This window comes from Convolutriloba macropyga, chromosome 1 (assembly GCF_964194025.1).
Source record: "Convolutriloba macropyga chromosome 1, txConMacr16.3, whole genome shotgun sequence".
NCBI lineage: Eukaryota > Metazoa > Xenacoelomorpha > Acoela > Convolutidae > Convolutriloba > Convolutriloba macropyga.
Genome location: NC_134468.1, coordinates 17604944 through 17632699, shown reverse-complemented (window position 1 = coordinate 17632699; position 27756 = coordinate 17604944). Strand labels below are relative to the sequence as shown.

At 34.5% G+C, this 27756-nt stretch overlaps 1 protein-coding gene across 8 annotated transcripts in view; it reads right to left on the bottom strand.

The window, feature by feature from the left end:
• LOC142335874 (dystrobrevin beta-like) overlaps positions 1–27756 on the bottom strand; it is a 203811-nt gene that overhangs the window by 118030 nt on the left and 58025 nt on the right. Inside the window, exon 1 of one of the 8 annotated variants that reach the window (XM_075384295.1) lies at positions 24587–24977. The exons of the other annotated variants lie outside the window; for them this stretch is intronic. Coding sequence (XP_075240410.1) covers positions 24587–24648 — 62 coding nt within the window. The 5' untranslated portion in view covers positions 24649–24977. Of the gene's footprint in view, positions 1–24586; positions 24978–27756 lie in introns of those variants that run through there. 8 annotated transcript variants of the gene reach the window in all.

The window sequence follows — 27756 nt, the reverse complement described above, 5'->3', positions numbered from 1 at the left end:
TTTACAACACAATTTTCATTGCCAAGCTGTGATATTTACACAGAATTCTTCATAAGTACAAAACAAAAATTTTGTAGCAAAGTTTTCAAAATTTGAAGTTCATATGTTTCTTTTGATTAAGTAAACTGTGCAAGTCAGAGAATATAAAAGAAAACCCAGAGCAATACTGCTGTATTAAAGAACTAAACACTGAAGATAATTCTGTAATTTTTTTCTTTGTCGCCAATATGAATACGAATACCATCAAATTTCAAATTATTTTCTCAGGGAGAGCATTTTGAAAAATTTTGAAATGGAATAATTTTTCAACCTCTGGGCCAAGAGATTTTTGCAAAAAAGTCGACGATAGATTATAAAATTTCAGATAAGCACGGCTCCAGAAGAGTGGATCTAATTGACCTTCGGTGACTTAATTCTGTTTTCTGTTTTTCTACCCTAGGCGAGTACAGCAACCCTCCCTATTTTCAGTTCAAAAACAAGTTTTGACGAGCCATGGAAATTTTTGGATTCGTACTCCAAAAAAAATTTTAATCGAATCTGGAACACAGAGAACATCAAGTAATGCAAAAAGTAAGACATACACGAAAATCCCCTTCTAAAAAATGGTTTTCTGTGAAAACGGTTCCCTTTCAAGACGCAAATCACATTTTTTTGAAAAGCAAATGATTTCATGTTGTTTTGCAAATTAAATTTTCGGGCTTTTGGAAAAACTTGACAACGTTGAAGATTTCAGTTTGTCTAGTTTTCCATTCTTTGGTGAAGTGTTATAACCAAGAACTCTGATTTGATTTAAAATTTAGGCAAATCGAGTGTTGACAAAACAAACTTTCAGTTTTCTTGCTTTTGGCTTTTATACCAACACAGCAATCCACAATTCTTTTGCTCTGCGAGTGCAGTTTTAAGGAAAATTATTTACTAGAAAAAACTATGGTCCCCGAATACTTGATCTCAAATATGTTTGATAAAGTGTCCAAAAAACGGTTTAACTGAAATGGATAATATAGATGAAAAGATGAGAGCCTTTCATCACAACCCTTATTCTTAAACTCCACTTTTTATGCCTCCATTGGCGAAAACTAACTGCATGATTGTTCTTTCAATTTTTAAAAATAAGAGATTTTAATTTTTGGGGGAAAACTCAGCTAATTAGTTCAATTTGCAAATTTTTACGGCGCTGATTGATTTTGAACTAGCTGCCATTATGTTTGGCTGGCTCAACATTTTGAACCCATGATTCCAAATAAAATTACAGACTGCACCTGTAAAAATGGTGAGTTTCAGCGTTTTCTGAGAGAGGTGTACTGTGACCTAGCAAAATTTCGCTGCAAATGTTTCCTGCAAAACATATTTTGGCACACTAGCTCTAAAAATGATCAAACTTGTTGTTGAACAGTGAACAATATACACAGTCATATGGATAGGTAAAAATTGTTCCTTATGGGGAGAAAAAACAAAAATGAGAAAATTGTCAGCAAAGAATTTTTCAATTGGAGAGAGCCAATATTCAGACACAGAACAGAAAAAGTTCGCATTACAATTGGAAAAAACAAAAGAACGCCCGATGTTCAGCCCGATATTTTTGCAAATCAATAGCGGTTTTCGAATTTTCCAACAAAAATAGAACTCGTCAAATAAAGAAATAATTTTGCAAAAAAATTCTAAGTTTTTTTTGAAAACTCCAAAGGAATAAATTTTAATTTTGTAGTTTTTAATTGCTTTTGGCAGATATCAATCATTGTGAGGCGCAATTTCAAAATGTTTGTTTTAGTTAGCCTTTTTTTCTTCAAAACCAATTAAATGACTAAATATATATTTGCTCCAAGAGCATGAAAAAGATCAATAATTAGAGCAAAATTATGACTGCCCGAACTTGTAAAATTTTTTGTAAACTATTTTTGAGAAACTTATCCAGAATCTTATCCAAAATTTTTTTAAAAAAGTTTATGGCGAAATCAAAATGGCCACACTAGCTCTAGAATAGCAGTTTTTCAAAAATTTTGCAAGATGCTACGGAAAATGACAATGTTTTTAAAAACTGCGTTTCTTAGTGCGCCAATTATTCCTATTTTTGATTAGCTGGCTCCTCTCTTCTCGAACAAATAATTTTCATTTTTGAAAGCACTACCAGAAGAAATTGTTCGTATGAATAATCATTTCGACCGACGCACACTTCAAGCCACTCATACGGCAAACAATGAGATGAAAATTCAACAGAAAATGAAAAATTCTTCACGCGAAAAACCCAACGGCTGCTCGTCAAAAACTTATCATGACAACCATCTTATATTACAAAATGAGTTTCCGTCGCTTCTAAAGTCATTGCATATTCCGATGCCGGTCAATTCATTAATGTTAAGTAAATTTTAGTCCATTCGGTGAACAAATCATAGAAAACACAAGAGAAAAGCGCATGTTTAAACAACATTTAAGGCAAAAAAGAAAAATAAGCTAGTGAAAGCAACTAATTTATTATATTGAATCGTGAGAGAAGCCTGAAAAAGAAAATGACACATGAACCGAATCTGTAGCACCAGAATTTTATCCAAGACAATGCTCTAAGTTTCCTAAATTAAAATTAACAAACAATTGAGAAACTACTGTCTATTAATTTCTCTAATTAGTTACTAAAAGGGCTCCACAACATTACAACAGATTGTAAATCATAAAATTCTCATTATCGATTTTAAAAATATTTAAGATGTTCAAAACAAAACCAGAAAACAATCCGAAAGTAACTACATGTGACAACTATGGTCACTGACGTCAGTAGCACAATGGCATCGTCCCAAGCCATTCAATTGACTGACAACCTAGACAGTTAGTTTCAATTGCTTAATTTTTTTCCATATTTTTATGAAAGTTGTTAAAACTATGTGGTGTACTAAAGTAATGTTTATGTTGAATACTTAGCTTAGCTAAGCTAAGTATTCAGATTACATCATTCTAAAAATAGAATGATGCAATTTAGCTGAACCATTCAAATTGCGTAAAATGTCCGTCCGTCCGGCCAAACGGACATTTTACCGTCCAGCCAGCAGGACGGGAATTATCCCGTTCTGCGAACTATATATAGCAAAGAAAGAATCACAACTTTGAGAAATTAAGAATTAATAACTCAGAGAAACTGAGAATTTAATATCTCCAAATCGAGAAAGTAATCTCAAAACGAAAGTATTTCCAAAGTGAAATTACTAAACCAATCTTCTCAACTATATCGAATAACGAATAGTTAGAGATAATTTTCAAGTCAGGACTTTATTCAAAAGGGAATAATAAGTACTGATAACAGTTCGAGTTAGTAAAGTTTTTACTAACTTTCCCGACCTTGTCCTCTTTCTAACTTTCATAACTTCTAACTTTTATAACTTTATATTTTAACTTTCATAACCTCATAACTTAGTTGTAAAATTATCTATGTTCAATTTCTATAAAGATTATATAAAACTTATAACTAGATCAATTAGTCAAATTTACTTACTTAAATCATTAAATACTTTTATGAGACTTATCAGGCTTAGAAAGATAGCATATACTAGGAGTACGACCATCGAGTCAGAAGTTTGAACCTTCGCAACCCATACCCACTAGTATAAACTGGTGCGACCAGTGAGGCTCGTATAAATATTCTATCTTCTAAGTACTTTTAAAAATTAACCAAGTTAATGGCCTCAGGCGGAGGAACTGGAAGTGGCACCGGTACTGGTGGCACTGGTACTGGAACAACCGGTACCGCTACATTAGTAAGAACACTTACTGATACACCTCTCTCCCATCCGAATATGTCACTTGTTACATTCTCGGGAAATGACCCCAGACAAAACGCAAATGAATTTTGGAGTTCTGTAGAACAAAAAATAAACTTCTCTTTGGGCACAACGTTACCTACAGATGCTGCCGCTTTAGCAAATCACCAAAATAGACGCAAAGCGCTATTTGGATCCTTACTGACAGAAACCGCATTAGAGTGGTTCAATACTATTGACCCCACAAGAACTCTGGATCAAATAAAAGGAGATTTCATAAACCGGTTCACAGATAGTCGTGACCAATTCAAATATCGACTTGAAGTTGAGGGAGCAACCAGACAGGAAGGGGAATTAATTAAAAATTATTTCCACCGAATTAAGCATGCTGTTGATAGAGGATGGCCTGAAAAAATACCCGCAAGATTAACTGATCCTGGCCAAATCGCTACTGAACGAACAATACAGCAGCGACAAAGAGAGCAAAAGTATATTGACTTTGCTATTAGAGGCCTGCAACCCCCATCTTTAAAGCGCAAAGCTCATGAATACAGAATTGAAAATCCGGATAAAACATGGGACGAAATACAAAATCACTTAATAACAAAGGACTTAACATTTACTGTTAGCACTGACGGCACAGTAAAACAAACAAATGATAAAATCAGTAGCCTTGAAGCACAAATTAAAGAGCTTACTAGCCTAATGAGAAATAACGAAGTCAGCGCTATTAACTCAGGTTCTTTTAAAGACCCCAATGTAAAAGGACGACCAAATAACACACGCTTTTGCAATTATTGCCGTAATCATGGGCATTCCATTTCTAACTGCTCTAAGCACAGGATTGATGAAGGATTTAAAAAGATGAAAAGAGAACTCACTGAGGAAAAGGAGAAAAAGACATCCTTCAGTACTGACTACAAAAAGCAGACTAACAATAAGCCGTATTTTAATAACCAGAATCGCCCAAATAATACTAACAGCGGATATGACAACCGCAGATACGGAAATAAACACTATAATAATAATAATAACAAATCCTATGAACAAAAATTTCCCCAACACAACCAATTTAGTCCCCATGAAACTGAAGCTAGGCAATATTACGAACGTGAGAATCAAAATTTTCAACGTTCTTATCCCCCCCACGTGCATAATAATCAATTTCAAGCATCAAGCAGTAGATATTATGATCAACAACCCCGCTCGTCCCACTCTGTTCACTGGGTAGAGGATCAAAACCAACAAACAGAGTATTACGATCAGAATAATTACACCGATGCTATCACAGATTTCTTCCCTTTAAACTTCTAAAGTCTCCGAAAGTTAATACAAATAGTAATCCAAAATCCAGGATTTACCTAAACATGTATTATTTCACCACCGGAGACATAAATAAAAATAGTGGACTTGAGATTGAGTATCTGATTGACCCAGGCTCGACATGTACGATAATAAATTACCCCACATTTCTAGAAATGCAAAAGTTGAACCCTAGCATGAGAATCTTCTCAGCTATCAATATCACAAAATCCTATAATGGATCACAAATTCGTATGTTAGGCCATACTACAGTAACATCATACTTTGACACTGACGGAAAGTATGAAGCAAACTATAAAGTATGGGTTACACAAGAAGGAACGTCTAACCTGATTGGTGTTGATTTCTGCCATATTTTCTTTAAAGCTCTGTATTTCGATATTCCTGCTGTAGAGTTAAAAGAACACACAGGAGTAATCAGTTATGGAACACTGAATAACGAAAAACAGTATCCACAAGTATCAGAGATAGAAGCAATAATCTTGTCTCAGCCACTTTATATACAGGCAAGATCAACCTACTTGTACAAACACCAAAACACTGATTTATGTTACCCCAAAGGCACTTCGTTTCTACCGCACAAAAATACAGTAAAAACAGAACTAGTGTTTATTAACACAGTCTGTACACAAAAAGAGAAAACACTACCTATACTAATAGAAAACCACAAAAATCACCCTATTAAACTTAATAAAGGCATTATTGGGTACGCTGTATGTGATCTAGTATTGAGTCGTGATACGCGCAAATTCAACATGCGCGATTGTAGTGAGTTCGCATACTCAATACTCAACAAGTATGAAGAATTGGATAATTGTTTCATGCTTAGTACAGTTGTTAACTCAGTACAAGAGGCTGAGTCAAACGAGTCCGATAGTTGCATAAATTATATTAACCACGAAGAACAGTCAATATTCAATAGTAGTATGGCTATTGTACACACAATTTCTAAGGACTGCGCTATGAGCAAAGGCTTTGCACTTATGTTGTGTAAAAAGTTCCCCGACTTGAGAGAACATTGTAAGTGGCAAGTAGAAGTGAACGATCGTGACGGAAATACAATAAACCGAAATGTATTACAATACATTGCTCCTAGTCTCGGACACCAAATCTTTAGTCTAATAACTAAAGAAAAATACAATAGTAAACCGACTATTGAAAGTATTACAACTGCACTATTCGAACTCCGCAATATACTTCTAATGCAGAACATTAGATGCATAGCTATGCCAAAAATTGCATGCGGTTTAGACAAAATGAACTGGTCTGAGATATCTGCATTGCTATACAATGTATTCAATTCTTCAGGAATTAAAATATATGTTTATGTGAGTAAAGCCGAAATTAATCAAATGCCGTCCTCTACACAATACACAGATGAAAGCATCGAAGAGATATTTGGAATTGTAGGCGATGAAATTGTAAACAAATGCAAAAATGATGCTGAAGTAGCAACTGATTTCTCAAATGATGCAAAAACCTTATGCAAGCCCAATAATACCGAACAATTTCCCAAGTTTAGAACAACTGAACAAAATCACTTCATTATTCATGAAGTTGTACAAGAAGGACTCGATACACGACCAAAAGATGCAAGTAAAAACTATGCACACTATATCGAGTATCTTAAAAAGTTTGACTTCACATAGAGTGATTTAACAGACGATGAATTCAGAGCCCTTCTAGAAGTTCTTCTAGATGATGAGGATGTATACTCCCATCACAAATATGACATCGGCCGCACGAAACAGAAATTTCACATACCCCTAAAAAAGGACTGCGAATTTAAAAAGCAACGTCCCAGTAAAGTTCCCCTACATTTGCGTGACAAGTTAGAGGCATTAATGGACGAATTAATACAAGCCGGAATAATACGCGAGCTAAATGAGCACGACGATTTAAATAGCTGGTTTGTAAATCCAATTATTATACTGCCTAAGAATGACTATGTAAAACTTGTAATTGACGCTCGCTACCTCAACTCAATTACAGATACAAGTAACTCAAGTTGGCCGCTCGAGCCACTACAAGTTCTGATGACACGAGTAAATGGAGCATATTTCACAAGTAGTGATTTGTCGTGCGCTTATCATCAAGTTCCCCTTACAGAAGAAACTCAGAAATTAACTAGTTTTATTGTAGGTGGACGTCAATATACCTATCAAGTCGGATTTTACGGCTTAAAGCCCCTTCCGAATTTCTTTAGTAAACTTATGCGTTATGCATTTGGACCGCTAATAAAGAAAAAGCAAGCCATCACTTATATTGACGATACACTGCTACAAGCACAAGATAAACAGGAAATGTTCACAGTAATACGTGAATATCATGCACTACTGCGTAAAGCTAACTTAAAAGCTGCGCCGGATAAAACAAAATTCTTCTTACGAAAAGTGAAATTCCTCGGGCATGTAATATCGAAAGGGACACTTAGCCCAATCACTTCGCGCATTGCAGATATACAAAACTTAAAAACGCCAGAATCGAAAACCGATGTCCTCAGCGTATTAGGGGCGATGGGATTTTATGCAAATTATGTTATAAACTATCATATAGACGCAAAACCGCTATATGATTTAGTTAAGAATGAAACGAATTTCGAATGGCTGGATAGCCACCAGCAGGTATTCGATAAATTGAAAGCAAAATTTGCACACGATATTTCCGTCGCTATCCCCAATCCAAAATACCCCTTTCATATACATGCTGACTCTTCCAACTTAGGAACTGGTAGTATACTAATTCAACAGTTCCCCGAAGGGAAAAGAATTGTTTCTGCAAACTCCCGTGTATTCGATAAAGCAGAACAGAAAATGTCCCCACAGCATAGAGAACTGTGCGGAATAATATCAGCATTACAAACGTACGAGTTCTACATTATAGGCTCCCCCTATCCAATATATCTATTCTGCGATCACAGACCTATACTATTCCTCTGGTCTCGCCGCGGACAATTATCACATAGATTCTTTAAGTATCAAGTCGTGCTTACTAAATTTCAGAATCTAAAGATAATATACACTGAAGGCAAAAACCTTGCTTTCCCCGACTTACTTAGTAGACAAGTACCACAAGAAGAAGCGAGAAAGTTCCAAATTGAACACAAAACAGTCCCAAAAGACATTCGCTTCTATACGTCGGACTACAAACCGATAAATTATTCAATACTACACTGTGACGAAAAGAAAGCACCCCCAAATACTAGCTATCCGGTAATTGCACATATACCCGGACAGAAAAAGAAAATACTAAATATAACTGACGAAGATTTTAGTATTAACGACGCAAGCGACGATATAGAGCAAACATGTAGTGCAATATACAATATTGCCGACTCGTTCAGATATGGACGACAGATAAATCAAATCAGAAAAATGTCTTCGGAGAATGTATCTACAGAGAGCCTTAACGATCATACATATGAAGAAATACCCGAAGAGGTACATGCAGTTGACGACGGTCTTGACGACGAAGACTGGTTAGAATTACAAAAAGGAAATGTAGATATATCCCTGATACAAGAACTAGAACAAGCGAAAGAGGAATACAAACAACGCACGCACAAGTGTGACATTGTAGAACCGACGACTCTACATACAGAAGTAGTAAAAGTATCTTGTAAAGATTTACTACTAAAATTAACAGAGTTCACTAAACAAGCTCAACTAGACACAGATACAATTCTGCGTGAACAAATAAATGATCCGGTTTTACAAACCGTTCGCCAATGGCTAAAGGCAGGCAAAGAACCGCCGAGCACAAGTACAATTAAGCATTGTAAAGGACTACGTGCATATAAAAATATATTTAACCTCCTACTACTCGAGGAACAATATGACTTACTATGTTACAATAAACCAGACGAGAACGGTTTATACGATACAAAAATATGTGTTCCTTTATCGTTATTTATGAAATGCTTTGAGTTAGCACATAATAATCCACTAAGTGGACATCGCGGAGACACATGCACATTTAACAACATTAGTAGATTCTTTTATTGGCCCGGAATGTACAAATGGGTTACAATGCTAGTACATGACTGCTTAGATTGCCAAAAGAATAAACCACAAAGACATGATCTAAACGAAGCCCCCTTAGAACAGTGGGGAGAGTTAGAAACAACCCCGTTTCATACTATACACATAGACCACAAAGGTCCATTTAGGCCTTGTAGTAATCAGAAGAAATTTTGTCTAGTTATAGTAGACAGTTTCTCTCGCTTTATACAAGTGTATCCATCAAAAACCGCTGATGCACCAGAAACCGTTAAGCTAATTGAAAAATATATTACCCGATTCGGAATTCCCCAACAAATAGTACATGACAACGGTACTGCATTTTTGAGTAATGATTTTGTGCACTGGACGCATGAATTCGGAATTACTTTAAAGCCACGGACCTCATACTCACCTTGGACAAATGGCAAGGTTGAAGTACAAAATAAAAACTTAGCAAATTATTTGCGCAGTTTTATTAACGACACCGGTTCAAACTGGGCTAGTCTTACTAATAAATTTGCCTTCGCGCATAATACTGCAATAAATTACAGTACAGGATATACTCCGTACGAAATAGTATTCGGTATTAAACCGCAAATTCCAATTTCCCTTAAGCTTGGCTTGCTGCGGGATAATAGACGGAATTGTATTTCAGAGTATTGTAAAGACCTTCCCTTACATACTCACTGTGAAAATTCTTGTAAAAACGAGAAAGTAGACAAACTACTACAAAATAGATTGTCCAGTACTATACTACAACGTGAAAATGAATTTAAAAGTATATATAGTAAAACATATACTCGCTGTCGGCAAATTACAAACAAAGCACACGAGTATAGGAATAGATTTAAATTGGGTAGACCAATCAAAATCGGTCGTAAAGTTCTACTAGAGAATCACGCTAAAGGATTATTGAAATCCAAGAAACTACTAGAGTTACGCTCTGGACCATATACTGTTACTAAACAAATTACTAACACTACGTATGAAATTGTTCACGACACAACTGAACAAAAGAAAGTAGTGCATAGAAATCACTTAGTAGAATACTTTCCTAAAGAACAGGAAATAGACAAGTTAGTACAGGACTATAGTACTAACTATGATGATTCACAGGCCTACTATGATAGGTTCAACCAGTACTCAATAAATAGATTCAATCACCAAACAATTGATAACCCGGAATATATGCCGTGGCCTATTATTAACAACGCAAATAATCAGGCTGAGCAAATAACATCACCGCAACCAGTTGAATACTCAACTACTGTTAACACGTGCCGGAGTGCGCCTAACAGCCCATACAAAACAAATAGAAATGATAGTGAAAGTACACTACATATCAGGAATTTGTTTACCCCCCAAAGTAGTTCACAAAGTACTACGTCCAATTCCCGTACATTTAGCCCTATCATTAGTTCAATCCCCCACCCAGTAAAAATAAAAACTAATCCTAATCCAATTTATTCTGATGTCAGACCGCAGCGAACACGGACTGAACCTAAACGCTATGGGAATACAATCCCATCAGATTTAATTCCAAAAGTCCAAAAGAAATAATTCTTTTATACAAATCTGTTATAAAACATACGAAATTACAAAAATAAAATATACATACTATAAAAATATCTAAACCAAAATTAACAAAAATTAAAATAAACGAGCCTTAGCGACTTTAATGAGTTTAATGTATTCGCGGGTAATAGTACAGTCTCGGAAGAGCAGCCCGCACCCCAGAACAACAGCCAACCCATATAGTTGCTGGGCAGCTCTTGCTGTCTCAGGGGTCCACCACACTCGCCACAGATCGAACACATAGTTCAACAATTGTTCGTGGCATTCAGGGTTTGGTGATGTTAGCTTACGCTCGAACTAAAATTCAAAAATTTTTTTTTTCTCTACCCCATTATATTCCCAAAAATAAGTGTAACTCAGAAAATTTACCTCTTTCCCCAACCAACAATTGAGGTACTGCACTGTAGCAGGACATATTTTCGTATATTTTAGTAAATTTCTGTCTTTATTATTTATGCAATATTCCTGCGCAATCCGCAGAGAATAAAATTCCTCTTCAGAAAGGACAATTTGAGTTGTTATATAATGCTCAGAGAGGAAAAATTTCATCTCTCTGGCATCCAACTCCAAATTCAATTGCTCAAAGGCAGAATAATTCGCCTCTTTAAACAATTTTAAAATTGTTCTGTTCATTATTATTAAAGTTAGACTAGTATTACACTCAGAAAATTTCTCTATTTATACAGGAATAGAAATATACCCCAACCAGTTAAACTTTGTATTCACTCCGTCTTCACGGACAGCCCTCAATCAACCAATCAGAATTGAGTATTCTGCCAGTTGCGCGGATAGAAATCCGCTCTCAATAGTTTATGCAAATATACAAACTGATAAAATGCAGTTGGAGCAGTTCGCCAATCAGTGCTCAGTATTTTGCCATCCGCATGGACGGCCAAATTATTATGAAAAGAACCGTTAGCCAATCAGGGCTCAGTAATTTGCCATCCGCACGGACGGCCAAATTGCCATTAAGAAATCTATAAATTCTCACCCCAACTAAATCGATTCATTCTTTTGAATCTCTCGCGCACAGTCTACACCCTTCAACTTTGTCCACAAACCACTCAAATATTCATTTTTAAAAATGAATACTGCAATCGAATCTCTGTTCCCCGAGGAGGGAGAGGTTATTGAAACCGAAAACCCCAGAAGGAATTTCGCTGAGGTAAATCTTTTACTTATTCTTTTTCTCTTTCGTCTATTTATGTTTTGCAAAAACAAACAAATAGAAAATATCACAAAATTAGTTGTGACTACAACTTTAATTTTATCTAATTTCACAAATTGTGAAAACCCAGACTCTGAAATTTTCACAGATTTAAAAACTGCTCACCATCACTTATACGCAAAAACTGCAACATCACTAAAAGTCGCTCACTACGATTGTTCACTTATGGACTCTAATAAAATGTACTCACTAAACAAAGTCGCTCCTTGTAAAATTGAACCACAAAATGTTGAAATTTCAAAAGTCAAAGGACAAATTTTCAACCGTTTCTTTAGAGGAAAATTAGAAGCTACTATGTGTAGAGCAAGCCACCAAAGCATTAGGTGGTATTGCGGCCTTTTCGACGCTAGTGGAATTGATGCAAAACGTAGCACAATTACCACAGACGTAGATTTAACTCCAGAACAGTGTAGGCAGGCTAGATTAACTAATAAGTTAAGTATTAACGGAAAAGAAATTCCGATTAAATTAAATGTAAGAACAACTTATATAAAAAATTCCGGTCCGAATATTGGAGAAAATCCAAACGAATGTGACGATTCTGGCTGGATAATTCACGATACATTTGAAACTTATATGCAGGATACAACTTTAAATGTTAACCTGCGGGGAGGATCAGTAAATAACTGGCAAAATATTCCCCTGCCTTGCACATTATCAGAAGGCGGTTGTCAAAGTACTTCAACCGACCCCCATGCTTATAGCTGGGAGAAACAAGATAATTGCTTGTTCGCTTTAAGAGAACAATTTGAAGGCAAAATGATAAAAATAGGAGATAATTACTATATCTCTAAAGAATCAGAGAAAGAACAAAGCTTTCTATTTCAAGTGTACAATAAGCCTCAATCACTATGCAATAGCAATAATATAGTTTATCCGTCACCATACGACACAATATATGTTGAATTTACAGGCGGATTTAATATGAATACAGGAGAGGCACTCGAACCTCTACCTAATATAAATAGAATTACTAGACTTCCGAACAATTCACTAAGTTCGCTTAATATCTCCCGAACAGAGATAGATTACGAGGCACATTTGAATACTAAATTCGACTACTATCAGTACACTAATTTCCGAAGGCTACAACTCTCTGAAATAAATACTATACAACAAATTTGTGAACTAGAACGTTCACTTAAAAATACACAACTTGCATATTCGCGTCTCAGCCCTAAGCTGGCTGGTTTTCTGTTAACTAATAACAGATCTATGTTTTTAGAGACAAACGGCAATATAGCCTGGCTCTATCACTGTCCAAAATTTTATTCGCCTTTACAAGTAATGGATACTTGTTACGATCGAATACCGGTGTTATATAAAAATAAAGTTCGCTTTATCGATCCAGTTAGCAGACAAACTTTCACTACTGCTAAACAACAACCATGTAACAACAAACAAAAGAATCTTTTTCAACTAGATATTGAAAATGATAATTCTTGGATCGAACTAACTCCAAGTATAACACAAGTCACTGGGCCAGCATTATTCGCACCCAGCAACCAGAAACACAAAATGGTTTCTATAAAATTAAAAAATGGACAGGACGTTTCTTTTCATGTCAAAGAAGACATGATTGCATTTTGGAATGATGTAACTTTAAATTCTGAAATGAAAGACGCAGCGCAAGAGTTTTCTCGTGAATTAGTTGAGATTCAACATAATAAAAGCCAGCCTAGTGGTTATAGCAACTACTACACTACAAAAACAATATATTTAGATTCTCTAATATCGTCACAATTTCTACACAACCGGTATATAAAAGCCTTCGGCCGAGTACACTATTATTTAGAACAGTGCGGAATTACTTTCGCTGTATTCCTTTTTGTGAAATTTATTATCGACATTGTAGTTTGCATCATTCGAGCACTACAAATACACAAAATTACTGGACCCTCAGTGAGTTTTGGGAAAGTAATACTATCAGCTACTTTTAATATACTTTTTCAGTCTATCGTAACTTCAGTATTTCGTCCTACTGAAGAAAGAGACGACTCAGAACACTTAGTACAAGCACCAACTTATAAAGAGCCGACTATAAACATATACCCTCCAATACAAAGTGAGCTACAATCAATTAGACAAGAGAGGGAAAATCAATCTAGCAATGATGATTTCCCAACCTCTCCAGTGTAATTAAATCTAATTAATTACAACTATAAATAACCCTTTTGTATAAAAATTTTTTAGAACATCACCCTGGACGACAATGACTTTCTGCTACCTGCGTTCGAAGACTTACTCGATGACCAACCCCCCTTGGAACTCCCTCTACTCGATGACCAGCCCCCTTTAGAGCAATATCTCCTGCCAGCAGTGGACCCGCAACCTCATGGCCAACAACCATCAGAACAACCAGGACCATCACAACTTCAACCACCAGTGGCAGCGGTCTCGCCGAAAACCCTCACAATACAAGATAAAATCCACCGGCAGATGAAAACGGAGCAGCTCGTGTGCAACCCAAGCTTCAAGGAGCACCCGAAATACGACATGAGTTTGAACTATAAACTACAGAACCACGCCAATTTGTACAAACTCATGTCATACAACCCCAAAACCAAAACATATCGAGCAAAGAACTTGGGGATTGACACGCAAATTTTGTCAGTCCCTTTCTATCTTTTAACTGCTAATTTAGAAAGCTCTGAGGACAGTTACATCCGTAACCTCGAGCAGAGTTTTCTAAAGGAGAGGTACAAGAACTTCCAACTCCAGCAGCGCAATGACAGCCTGCTGCGAGAATTACGCGACTACCGAAACGGCGACTTCCGTGAACAAGAAAATTTTTCAAATCTGTAAGCCCGGAGGAGAGTCGCAAAAACATTCTTTTATATCTTAAACAGTGCGTATATTTAACCTTTATTATTTTTTTTTCTTTTGTAAAGTATTATGCAGTTGTTTCATCACACATATTTTGTAAAATCTTTATGCAGATTGTTTTATTTTACCCCCACTAAGGACCGGGTCGGGATGTACTAAAGTAATGTTTATGTTGAATACTTAGCTTAGCTAAGCTAAGTATTCAGATTACATCATTCTAAAAATAGAATGATGCAATTTAGCTGAACCATTCAAATTGCGTAAAATGTCCGTCCGTCCGGCCAAACGGACATTTTACCGTCCAGCCAGCAGGACGGGAATTATCCCGTTCTGCGAACTATATATAGCAAAGAAAGAATCACAACTTTGAGAAATTAAGAATTAATAACTCAGAGAAACTGAGAATTTAATATCTCCAAATCGAGAAAGTAATCTCAAAACGAAAGTATTTCCAAAGTGAAATTACTAAACCAATCTTCTCAACTATATCGAATAACGAATAGTTAGAGATAATTTTCAAGTCAGGACTTTATTCAAAAGGGAATAATAAGTACTGATAACAGTTCGAGTTAGTAAAGTTTTTACTAACTTTCCCGACCTTGTCCTCTTTCTAACTTTCATAACTTCTAACTTTTATAACTTTATATTTTAACTTTCATAACCTCATAACTTAGTTGTAAAATTATCTATGTTCAATTTCTATAAAGATTATATAAAACTTATAACTAGATCAATTAGTCAAATTTACTTACTTAAATCATTAAATACTTTTATGAGACTTATCAGGCTTAGAAAGATAGCATATACTAGGAGCACGACCATCGAGTCAGAAGTTTGAACCTTCGCAACCCATACCCACTAGTATAGTGGGAGCCTCATTTTTCTTTTTAGAAACTATAAAATAGAGCCCCTGCCAATCGTTCGAGAGCAGATGTGCTGTCAACAGTTGGTTGTGTTTTTTTTTTTCGATTAAATTGATACATATTTAACGGCTACTTATATTTGAGCAAAGTTTTCTCCCTTAGTTTGTAAGACGGTTTTCGAACAAACATCAGTGAAAAAAACTGGTTAGCAAGGTTCCCCTCTTTTTCGAAACCAAATTTTTAAAATTTTTATTGATTACAATGTATTCTTCATATAAACGATGTATTCTTTTTGATTAGGGAATCTTTTGGATTAGGATACAGTCATTTCAGGGAGATGAGGAAGTCAAAGAGGCTCGTTATACTTCAAAAATTCGTTATCACAATAACAACTAAAATGCGACATTCATTGCTCGCACAGTTTAAGCGAAAAAGGTAACTCACCCTTCTTTTTGCTGGCAATTGTCATCTGTTCACTGGATTGTCCATGAATCTACTAAAGTTGGCATAATCTTGTTTTTGTGCTATTCCTTTCTGCAAGCTCAATTTTTTGAGTTATCAACGGACAAACTTTTTTCAACAAGAGTAATTTTGATACTTAGCTGAGAAGCATCACGATGGATTCAATTGATAAGAAAGTAACAAGCGATCTTTTTTGTTTCTCAGTTGTGGAAGCAGAGACCTCTCAATTTTGCAATCAACGCTATCAAAACTATCAAGTCCTAAACTTACAAAAAAATCCTGAAACGCTTAACTGCCCTGTAAACATCTGCGGCAACCTTTCAACCAAAAGCATGTAATAAAAAATGGCTGCTTCTGCTGATGTCAGTGATAAGTGTCCTGTTTTCAAACAGTACTTGTTCAATTATGGTTTACAGACTCTAGTGATCCAACTACTCGTAATCTCTCGCCACCACTAGGTGCCCCTGAAAAACTCTTTTGCTTTTACATTCCAAGAAAATCTTACAAAGTTTTACCAACATTTTCCTCAAAAGTACCTTTGAAATAGAATGCACCTAAAGCTTAAAACATTCATTCAAAATTGAAAGTTTTTAGGATTTATTCGTCTGGTTATAAATTTCAACCGAAAACATAAGCTAATGCAGCCAAAACGGTTCAATTTGAAAGAAATCATTTCCTTAATTTTTTTTCGGGCTAACAAAAAGGCTCATGATTGACGAGTTAATTAACAAAAAAGCTCATGCTAATATTACAGGAGAATTAATGTTAATACATATAGGAATGTTTATACATATAGGATACTGCTAAAAAGTAGTTTTCATTGTTTTGTATTTTTTTTTTTGCTAGAGAACTGCCATAGATGTCATCCGTGTTTTTTAGAACATAGAGCAAACCAAAAATTGTTATTTCCCCACTGTCATGGCCCAAGAGGATCTTCTTACATAAAAACAATTGCAACAATCATCATTGAAAATTCCCTTTTCATATTCTCTGAAAGACAGAATGAACTGATTAAGCCAGGTCAGTATCATATATATCAGTGTAATTTTGTAACTATATTATGTACTGTTAAATTTTTGCAAAAACGTCTCCATAGTCTACCAAAAGCAGTAACATAATGCTTTATTAGCCATCAAATAAGTTTGTGAGAACTTTATCTACTACGCACAGAATCATGAAAGCAGTCTTGTTTATCTTTTCTCCTTTTAGAGCTTAACTTGACAAGAATTTTGTCCGAATGGTTCCTTGGAATTTCGGCAAGCTCTCTGGTTTTCAATTTTATTGCCTTGAAATATCTTCCAAGATTTCGATTTTTTAAAAGAAGAAACAATTTAGACCTTCTGACACGTACTCAACATAGTACTCTGGGCTATAATGGTTCTGAATATAAAAAAAATTGCTATATTTCAAACTGCAGACTCAGAGTCAGAATTGGTATCATAAAAATATTTTTACATAAATTATTCTATAATATTTGCAATCATGAATGATTTAAGTCCGCGCGTAAATTGTTAAGTTATAATTTTTCTTTGATTTTACGACCTTCTAACTTACCTCGGCAATGTTGCCGAACGCCTGCCACTACTCCGCCTGTCTACAGGCCCAGTTACCATAAATGGTGAGAGAGCACCGCTGACTGAATTGGTCTTACACAGTGGCCTCTTAGCCCCGTTGTATAAAATTGTCGGGTTCAAATCCGAACATCCACTCGTTTTCTGCGAAACCAGACTTTCCTCTGTCAAACAGCTTTGCCGAGACAGTCTGCTTTTGGTGCTATCCGTACTTTTCGTGTGGTGCAACACTATCAACGGTTGTGGCTGCTTTACACGTTTGCTTTGTTTAAACGATGATGATTTTCTGTTTGCTCGCTCCATGGAGGAAAAGTAGAGATTTAATTTGCAGGGAAAAATGGCAACGATAAGAAATAATGGATGCTAATTCATGTCAATGAGCTGCATCGAGTACCTTGCATAATGAGATTATGATAATACGGAGATTTCCGCAATTTGTAAAATCGTTGTTAGCATTGTAGTGTGTATATCTTAAGGTAGATTATTCTGTGTTCTGAATTTTTGGGCAAAATGTTAACACAAAAGGGACAACGTGAAACCAGACACTGATTTAGTTAATTTAGTTAAGATTATATTTCACATCACAAGAGGCTTTTGTAAGTGATTTTCCGTTACTTCTACTTAGACAAAATCTCATTCAGATATAAATTAATTCGTAATCGCTGAAATGAATCGCTCGCAGCCATCTTTAAAACAGACCTTATCAACCATAAGATATTTTTGAACAAATTGAAGAGCAGTTTAAACGGCAAGGTCGAAGTAATACAATGCCGAGAAAAAAATTAAATGTGAAATGGCGGAAATATGAAAAAGTAAAACAACTGGACATGCATTTTTACATCCCATTTAAAACAATTGGGCACAAAGCAGTTTATGTTGCTATAAAAAAAATTCTACTGCCAAATTTCCTAGATTTCGTTTAATAAAAGAAAAGAAAAGGTTATTTCTAAATCTTCGGGTCTGCAGATTCAGTTTAGTATACACTATAGTGCAACCAGAGACACTCTGATGCAAATAGACTGTAGCATAGTATCGCACTAAAATGAGTCTAATTGACAAAGGTTATCAATGGGACCTATTTAGATCACGCAAACATCCTGGAGTCATTCGAGGAAAAGTCAAGTAAAAGGTAAAATTGCCTCGACAAAAAATTCACAAAAAGAAAAATCAAGATAACCAACACGATTGCTGCCAATATAGCTTAAGCACAATTAATAACTGAAACAATGGATAACGGTTGCGATATATGTTTTAAAATACGCAATCTGAAAAATCTCCCACTATTATTCAAGTAACAAATTATCATGTTATGATAAAAAATTCTTGTTGGAGATTTCTTCATTTCGAATTATTGAAGATTATTCTCGTTTAGTCTCTAAAAGAATATTCTTGGTTACCCGGGTTGACTCCATAATTCAAAAAGTTATAAAATTACAACTTCATATTATGGCGTCTATGAAAAGTTGTAGTCATAGAACTTTCATAAAAGGGAGTTCTATGGAATTAAATTTTTATGCAAAATTTTTTTATATCATGAAAAGGAGGGAAAAAGTATGTTTCAAAAAACTAACTTGAAAAAAAATTGAAAAATTGATTTTTTGTTAAATGTCCATCCCCTTGTGCCCTTACAGGCACCTTCTCCCATGCGCTGTATTTTAATTGTGCGTTGTTTCTTTCTTCTATGATGTGCTATAATGTTCCTGGCTTATCCGGGATTTTAGATTTTAGCTATATGTCTTGGAAAAAAAGAGCCTCCATTTTTGCTTATTCTGCAAGAAAAACAGTCAAAACTGTTTTCCCTTGTAGTTTAAGAAGCTCATGAGGACTCACGAAAAAACCAAGACTCTTTAAATGCCTCCTTTCTGTTGTTATGGAGGATTAGTAACCATAGAACTTTCATATTATGGAAAAGTTGTAGTCATAGAACTTCCATTTATGAAAAAATTTTAGTCATAGAACTTTCATTTATGGCAAAGTTATAATTTTACCAATCTTTTAAAACTTTTTTGAATTATGAAGTCAATGGTCCATAATATGAAAGTTCTATGATTAAAACTTTTGGTCAACCCGGATAGATAGAAAAAAGTTGAAAAATTTATTCTCGAATAACACAACGGCTAAATTGTTATTCATTCACGGGACACGCCTTCCCACGCTTTCTTTCGAAATCTTTCCAATATGGAACAGTGTAGAAAATCCAAGGACAAGGATTTCCCATGCATAAAGATTGGTGTTCGAGTTCTCGTCATCGCCAAAGCTCATGATATCGCTGAACTAAGCTCATGAATTATCAATTGCATAATAAAGCAAAAGTTTACAAGTGACCTTTTCCTTACTCTGCCAAACATGAAAAGGGATATAATACGTTATAAACAGCGGTATATAGAAAGGAGCTTTGATCTTTCTGTAGCCCTTTTTCACCCAGATAAGGGGAGTAATATAAAAATAGACTTTCTAACGCGGCGTGTTGTCAAGACAAATAACTTGAGGACATCATGCAGAAACTTTTGAAACAGATGGGTGCGCAAACTTATTAATCATAAATGGCAGTGCAAATTTCACCACATGAAATTTAATTTGAAATGGCCGAAAAGTTCGTAGGCAAAAAATATTGGTGCGCATGTCACTTTATTTCGTTTAAACGCGTAACGTTACGATGGTAACAAAGTTAATGATAATGCAATTTTTTGCGTTCTGTTTCAAATTACACGACAAATAAGAGTATCACAACCGGACAACTACGTGGAGTAACATCGATTTGCCTTGAGCTGATCATTTCTCCAGACTGATAAAAATGCTTAAATATGTGCTCAAATGTTGGCTTAAAACTCATGCACGAACAAGCGGGCTAAATGATTGTTCTAACGAATAAAAGAAATAAACGGATTTGTTTTATAAGGAGTATACATTTAATTACTCATATTGTTTCAAAATCGGAAAATTATTTTAAAAGAGATTTCTTAATTTAAAAAAGATTGATAATTAACACATCTGGAAGCCAACCTTTGCAAGTAGTTTGTAAAAAACTTCCTGGATTCCTTTTGCACAGCTCAGCTATAAACGAAAGGGCACTAATGAATATGCTCATAATTCTTTCAGAAGGTTGCAACTGTAGCTTTTAAGACCAACCTTATCGCAATAGAAAATGTTTTTTGGAAAAAAGGAATTCAAAAGGAACACAACAGGTCAATTCAAATATTGAGAGTTCATGAAAAATAAAGCTAAGCTAACAAACAAAAACATCTTTTAAATATATCCAATTTGAGAACCTTTACGTGAAAATGAGTGTTCTGGTGATTTAAAAAAATAAAAGAAAAAGATTGACTAATGACAACGTAAGAACGAAATTAGGTTGAGATCAAACAAATTGAAAATTAGATAAACAAAAGATAAATAAGTTGCTCACTTTGAGTGAGAAGTTACAAGTGAAAGACCAAACTTACGAGAAACAAATCTAAGTCAACAAAAAGACAAAAAAAATGAATAAATTGATCAAAAGCTTTTGCCATAAGTCTTTCAAAACATCTTAAGAAAGACTGCAGACAAAAAAGGCAAAAAAAAGACTGTAAAGATATTAGATGAAAAAATTAATTTAATGCGAATAAAAAAACAGAAAATTTTCTTTTTTCATTATGAAAAAACTCTTAGTTTTTATATGAGCAGCTTGAAAATTGAGCAATCAAAAAAATATTTACTTTTTATCAAATTAAAGAAAGGAGCAATTTCAAAATGCAGAGGAGTGCAAAATAATTTTCTCAGTTTTCAAAAAAATTTTATTTTTTTTTGTTTTTATCAACCTGGCAGTCCGAAAACACTAACTCTCAATCTTGTCTGTATTGCATTGTACTAGAGGGTGTTAGCTCTAAACAACCTGGTCTGACAATAAAAAGAATTGAAAAAAAAATATAAAAAGGTATCCATCTTTACTCTTCAATAATGGACTTGATTATTTGGATGTTCATTCCGTAATTTACATCTCTTTTACATCTCACGGTTCTTTTACATCTCACGAGTTTTGAAAACTGAAGTGGTAAGTGCTAATGAAACAAGCAGAATTGTTTGCAAAAACAACTCAAAAACTTTCAAAAAAATAAACTTTTCTGCTTTTAGTTTTACAAATTCAAAATTAACGTCTGCTAATTTGAGAGCTCTAAATTGCCTGAAATCTTCATTATTCCAAAATATCTGTTCAAAAAAGAGAAACATGGTTCTTACAATAGTTTTTAATCAGCAAAAAAACAGCGACATATAGAAAAACTAACAAAACGAAATAATTGACCTTTTTCATAATTTTTGGTCAAATAGTTTAAATCGGAAACTGTAGAGAATTACTAAGTGACAACCAAAACTCCATCTCTCCATCCTACTTAACGACGATTACAACAAATTTCTCCGTTTGTTTTGAATTGAAATTTCAACGGGATCTGTGACCCCCCCCCCCCGTTTTTTTTCTTTTCAATTCTCCCTTTGAAATTTTAAATGATTCCCAGTATTCAAATATGTGGTAATTTGTTTTATAAATCGGAACTAGATCTCGAATCCTACACAAAGGTTCTTTTCTTTTTTCTCTACGAGGCGTACAAAAAAGGTGAAAAATCGACTCCAGAAAAAATCCAGCGCAGCATATATATTCCCCCATTTTGCAAAAATGTTGGAACATTAACTTATGGGTCGATATACGCATTCAGTTTCTGGTCATTTGACATTTTATAATAAGCAAGCTTGAAACTATCGAGTTTACTTCCGTCTACGTATCTGAAGCGCTTTGAATTTCCATTTAAAATTTTAGTTATAAAAAAATCTAAATCTATTTATTTTTCAATAGTTTTTGAGAAAAAAAAATTAAAATTATGCCTATTACTAATACTTTGGAAGTATATTATATTTCTTCTTCTGCTTCAAATTTAATTTTGAGTAATCACCAGTCGCTTAGCTGTCCCGTCGACTTCAGATTTGGACATTGAAGTTAAAATTAAGCACGCAGGTATTGCTTAGATATAGATTGGTAAACTTCTGAAAAAACAAATAAAAAAAATTTATAAAAGCAAAATTAAAATTTTCAAATTTCAACCAAAAATACTCTTAAAAGACCACCTTATTTTGCACTTTTGGCTTATCGCATATTTCGGCGATTGAAAAGCCTGTAACTATTAACACACGAACTCTTCGAATCTTCTTATAATTTAAGTAGCATTTATTTTGTTGTTCATAAAACTGAATCAACTCTAACAAGTTCGTATACTTTTGCCAAGGAAAAATTATAATAAGTTTCAAAACACAAATATCAAAAGTTTTTTTTTAAATTTTACTTCTTTCTGATGTAACCAATTTGTTCTTGAAAATATTTGTGATTTCTTGAATAGTATCTGGAAGGTGTCAGTACTTTAACTGTCCTATGGTCTATTCTGCGTTAAACGATTTTCCTTGATTTTGATTTTTTTTTCTCGTTACTTCCTCAGGTTTTTTTATTAAAAATTCTAAAAAAACGTCTGGGTTTCTGTCGGTTAGCTATATTCTGCTCACATGAGCATCGCTCAACAGGTTTCCAAATTTGAAAACATTACACAAACAAACTGATATAGCGTGGTTGATATTATCCATAAAACAGTTTTTAAAGCTGGTTTGCCAAGTGGTAAATGTACAGATGCTTTACTCTATCTTTTAGGGAAGGAATAAAACCAACACTGAGATTCAGTGAAAAATTTCTGCTTTGAGAATTTTCAATAAGTCAGTGCAACATCAAAGGGTTTCTATCCTAGTGTCAATCCAAACCGAGGCCAACGAAAAGTTTTCCGGGTCTGCCTTAGATCAAGGATTAAATGGAAAATTTTGAAAATTTTTAAAGATACATAGACCTCTGATACAATACACTAAGATACACTTTATGTTGTCAAATACTATAATATCGGAACAGTCTCTGACACTCACTTAAGGCCTGTTTCAGCTCATGTTAACGAAACTATTATTACTAATAAAAACTTACTATAAGTTTGAGTCGAATTACAAAAGGGACTATTATTTTTGGACAACTATCTGTCTATTTCGAAGAGCAATAGCTATTCATTAAAATCAGATTTTCTATTTGAATTCTACTCAGTTTAAATTTCAATATTGTAAAAACTTTGTCAAAAATTAAAGGAACGCACTAACTTGAAGAACAACATCCATTTTTTCACTGCTTCCTTTCTAAAATTTTAGATCCACAAATTTCATAGTCTTTTAACTAATTCAAAAAAGTAAAAATTTCTTGATGTAGTTTGAAAAACAGACTGAAAGTGAAATGATGTTAATGTGATGATTGCCTGCTCTATTTGTAAACACAGTTCCTTGGTAGGGTTTGATGCACACGCTTAAGCAAAAGCTATCCCAATTTTTAGGATACTTCTCAAGAATCATAGTGAACAGATAGTGTGCTGTGCAGAACTGCTACGGAAGTGATTCAATTTAGAGTGGACGTGAACAATTTTCAAAATCAAAAGTTCAAATTCTAGTTCAAAAGCGATGTGCCTTGTACCGAATTCTCACAATACAACTCCAAAGAGTCGATTCAACACAGTATGTTCAGAGGAGATTTATGATAAAAACATGAAAAAAATTGGCTCTGGGTTTTGTCTGTAGATAACGAGAGGTGAATTACCCTTAGGATACTCTGATTCAGTACTGATTTAACGTTTTACTAATGGAATATCATGAATCAAAAATGTTTTACTATATTACCATATGGCACCAGGGCCCGGGTTCTCTATTGAAATGCTGTCGTTTTGGATCATTGCGTTTCCATAGCAAGCGCTATTCATCTTCATCTCACTTCACAGTTTCATAAGAAAAATAAGAGAAAAGATAGCACAGAACAAGCTGCTATAAGCCTAATGATGTTCCACTGCATTAACGCAGAATCCACAATTTTTATTATTAGTCCAAAACTTCAATTTGTACAAAAACTGTTTTTTTTTCTAGAAATCATGATATAGTTTGTGATTAAAAAGCAGGTTACCTTGTTCTTTTCAGCTTCGGAAGGGAGTCCGAATAATGCACTTGTTTCTTCGTTTTGTTCATCGCCACAATCTCCTTTATCTTCAGTTAATCAATGTGAACAATTTGCCTGAGACTAACTTCCCATTTTGCCTACTGCTTTCGACCCACTTCCATTTCTTCAGGGGTTGACGGTTTAATTGAGGGACAACAAAATAATGTTATAATTAGAATATAATTGAACGCGTGGTAACTTTTTGTATAAATATGAGTTGTATGTGTACATCGCATAATATGAGTGATTATTTTTTAGTTTAAAAAGCGCAGTTACAAAAATGAACTAGCAGTAAAAGACGCATTTTTAACTTCCCTTCATACTAGTAATTCAATTCCAGCCATAATGAAAAGTGTTCTGAAATTTAATGAATTTTTCCCCTATTTTATTGTGCTCCCATTCCATCTCAATTTAGTTTTCCTTCCCGCGCGTCGAATAAAAACACTTGAGAAGCTCATATAAGTATAGCAACTTCAAAAAACTAGGGATCAATTCTAAACTTTTATACCTCTGAGGATTCTGCCGTCAACCGCCACCCCTCCCCCCCCCCCCCCCACCCCCACGCACTTCCAACCACCAGCCAACGCCCCGCCCACCAATTCCCCATACCAATCCCCCCCTTATGTCCCTCTCTTCACAAACAGCCATCAAAGATAAACAAAAATTACAAAAATATGAGCAGAACACTTTTTATCATCTTCTTACAACAAGTAAACCTATTAGTTACAGTTTGCATGAAATCAACCAAAATGCGCGTACCACAGTAATGTATTTAGACTTTATTAGAACCCAACAACATTGTAATGACTTAATAGTTGTCACAATGATGAATTTGGGGGGATGTATATTGGGTTTCCTCTAAATAGTGAAATAGTTCATTCCAAATTCATTTCCTCTGACAGAACTGGGATAAATTGACTAATGATGAAAAAAGAAGAGGAAATATGGGTGGGTGCGTGAGTGAAGGGTAATATTGAAGGGGTGGGTAAAAAGTCTCTACCACGCAATTGCACACAAAAAAGCCCATTTTTAAAATCCACGCTTCTTAAAAAGCAATTTTCACATGCTAATTTTATTCAGCACGGCACTTTTTATTAACCTACAAGTAAATCGTGCACAAAATTAAAACGTTTGTGAACATCAATTTCATATCTGATAATAAGTATTTAAAAATTTCATTTTTAGGAAGATGTTTTGAAAGTATGAATCCAAATGAACAGAATTAATTTCAATTAAAGTATTTATGAAATCATTTTTTTTTTCATTTGACTGCAAGGATGTTTAACCTTTTTAGCTTTAAACTAAACTTACTCGTTTCAAAAACAGTCTCAGAAGTAGGCAAAGTTTAAAACAGAGGGCTAAGAAATTTAGGTTGAAGAAGTAATTAAAAAATTTTTCAGTACAACTGTGGTATTGTATTTGGTGTTTTGATTTTTCTAATGGGTTGGCTTGTTTATCTTGATTGAAAGCAGCAGAACATTTTGCAGGATAAACAAAAAGGATGAAGGGATAATAAAAGATTTCAGTCGCCTCCAAGATAATTAGGAAGCAAACTGTCTTTTATAAGCTTGTTTTGTTGAGTTGTTAGTACGTGTAAATATATATAGTATGCAAGGATAGCTTTATTTACAGCGTTACAAAAGCTTTTAGGATTGAATGTGGAGAATACGGTTGACAGTTTAAGGTTAAAAACGCGCTCAAGCTCAAATAGGGAAGCAATAATATCCTCGTTCAAATTGTGGATAGTGAGCTTATTGTGCAAATGGGAAGCTAGATATAGCTTTGTGTGGTATAAGTGAGCCATCAATCAAAAGTGTGTTTCGAGTCACTGAAACGAAGAGGGCGGCAGATGTTGTTCCCTGCCGCACAAAGGATCGCGGGATAGGCTTAAAACTGAAGAAAGGAAAAGGAAAACAAGCTCTCATTCCGAATTCAGCAAAATAAGCAAAGTAAAAAAGAAGCAAAGCGGGGGTCTGCTTCAGGAGATAAAAAGCACTTGAACAAACCAACAATTGTCTCACGTAGAAATTTATGTGACATATTACAGTTATTTGCCACAGTGTTGTTCATATCCTCTACAGAAGCTCAACTCCTTTCATATCAACTTTCATCTTCATGCTTTGAGCTTGCGTTGCCTCTCACTTAAAACAACTTCAAGTTATTGCTACAGTCTAACCACTAGTTCAACAAAGTTTATTCTTCTTCCTTTTTTGATGCTAAGAGCAGAAATTGTCTCGACAACTTTTAGTTGTGCCATTTCAGCCGGCACTAATGCTCATAAATTTTTTGTTATTTTCATCGCAGGAGAGGAACATTTGAAGTCCAATAGGCACAATTTAATAGGGGAAAATTTAAGACGTTTCATTCTCCTGTTTTGTCGTTCAAATATGACGTCAAATTGTGTAAACTTTCCCTAAAAAAGGAGCAGCTTTAACTAGCAAAGAATATCTAATTGAAAAAAAAATTTTGAAGCAATAAAGAAAGCATAGAGTCAACTTGTAAAACGGTGAAAAAAGATTTCTTTTTGCAAACAGACTATCTACTCATTCTAATGATTCTAGAATACAAACAAGGCGGCTCAGCAATGTGCGATCGCACATAAGGTTCCGACCCCGCCCATCCACAACTTTGGCATAATTGTCTACCAAATGAGGAACAGATAGAAAACCAAAAAATTATTTTTTGGGAATCCCAAAAAAGCCCAAGTATTTTTCAAAAAAATTGTGTATGAACGATAAGATAGCCTCCAAAGCAAATAACTCAGTGGAGTAAAAATTGAAGCGTTTAATTGCTGTGATATGCCATTATTAAGAAAGCGAGTCAAGACGAACAGCAAAATCAAACAACAACAACAACAACAACAACAACAACAACAACAACAACAACAACAACAACAACAACAACAACAAACAACAATTACATCAAAAATGTTTTGTCCGTTGTAAAAAACAAAATTTAATAACAAAGTCAACATACAGTCAGATGAACCTAAAAACAAACAAAATAACCTATGAATCACCAGAAAAGATATGGACCAGTCCATAAAAAGTTTTGGTTACAATTAGACGAAAAAGAACAAAAACAGTAAAGTTAAAAAATTCGCTTATTTTTTTAAAACAATAAATTCAAAGTAATTA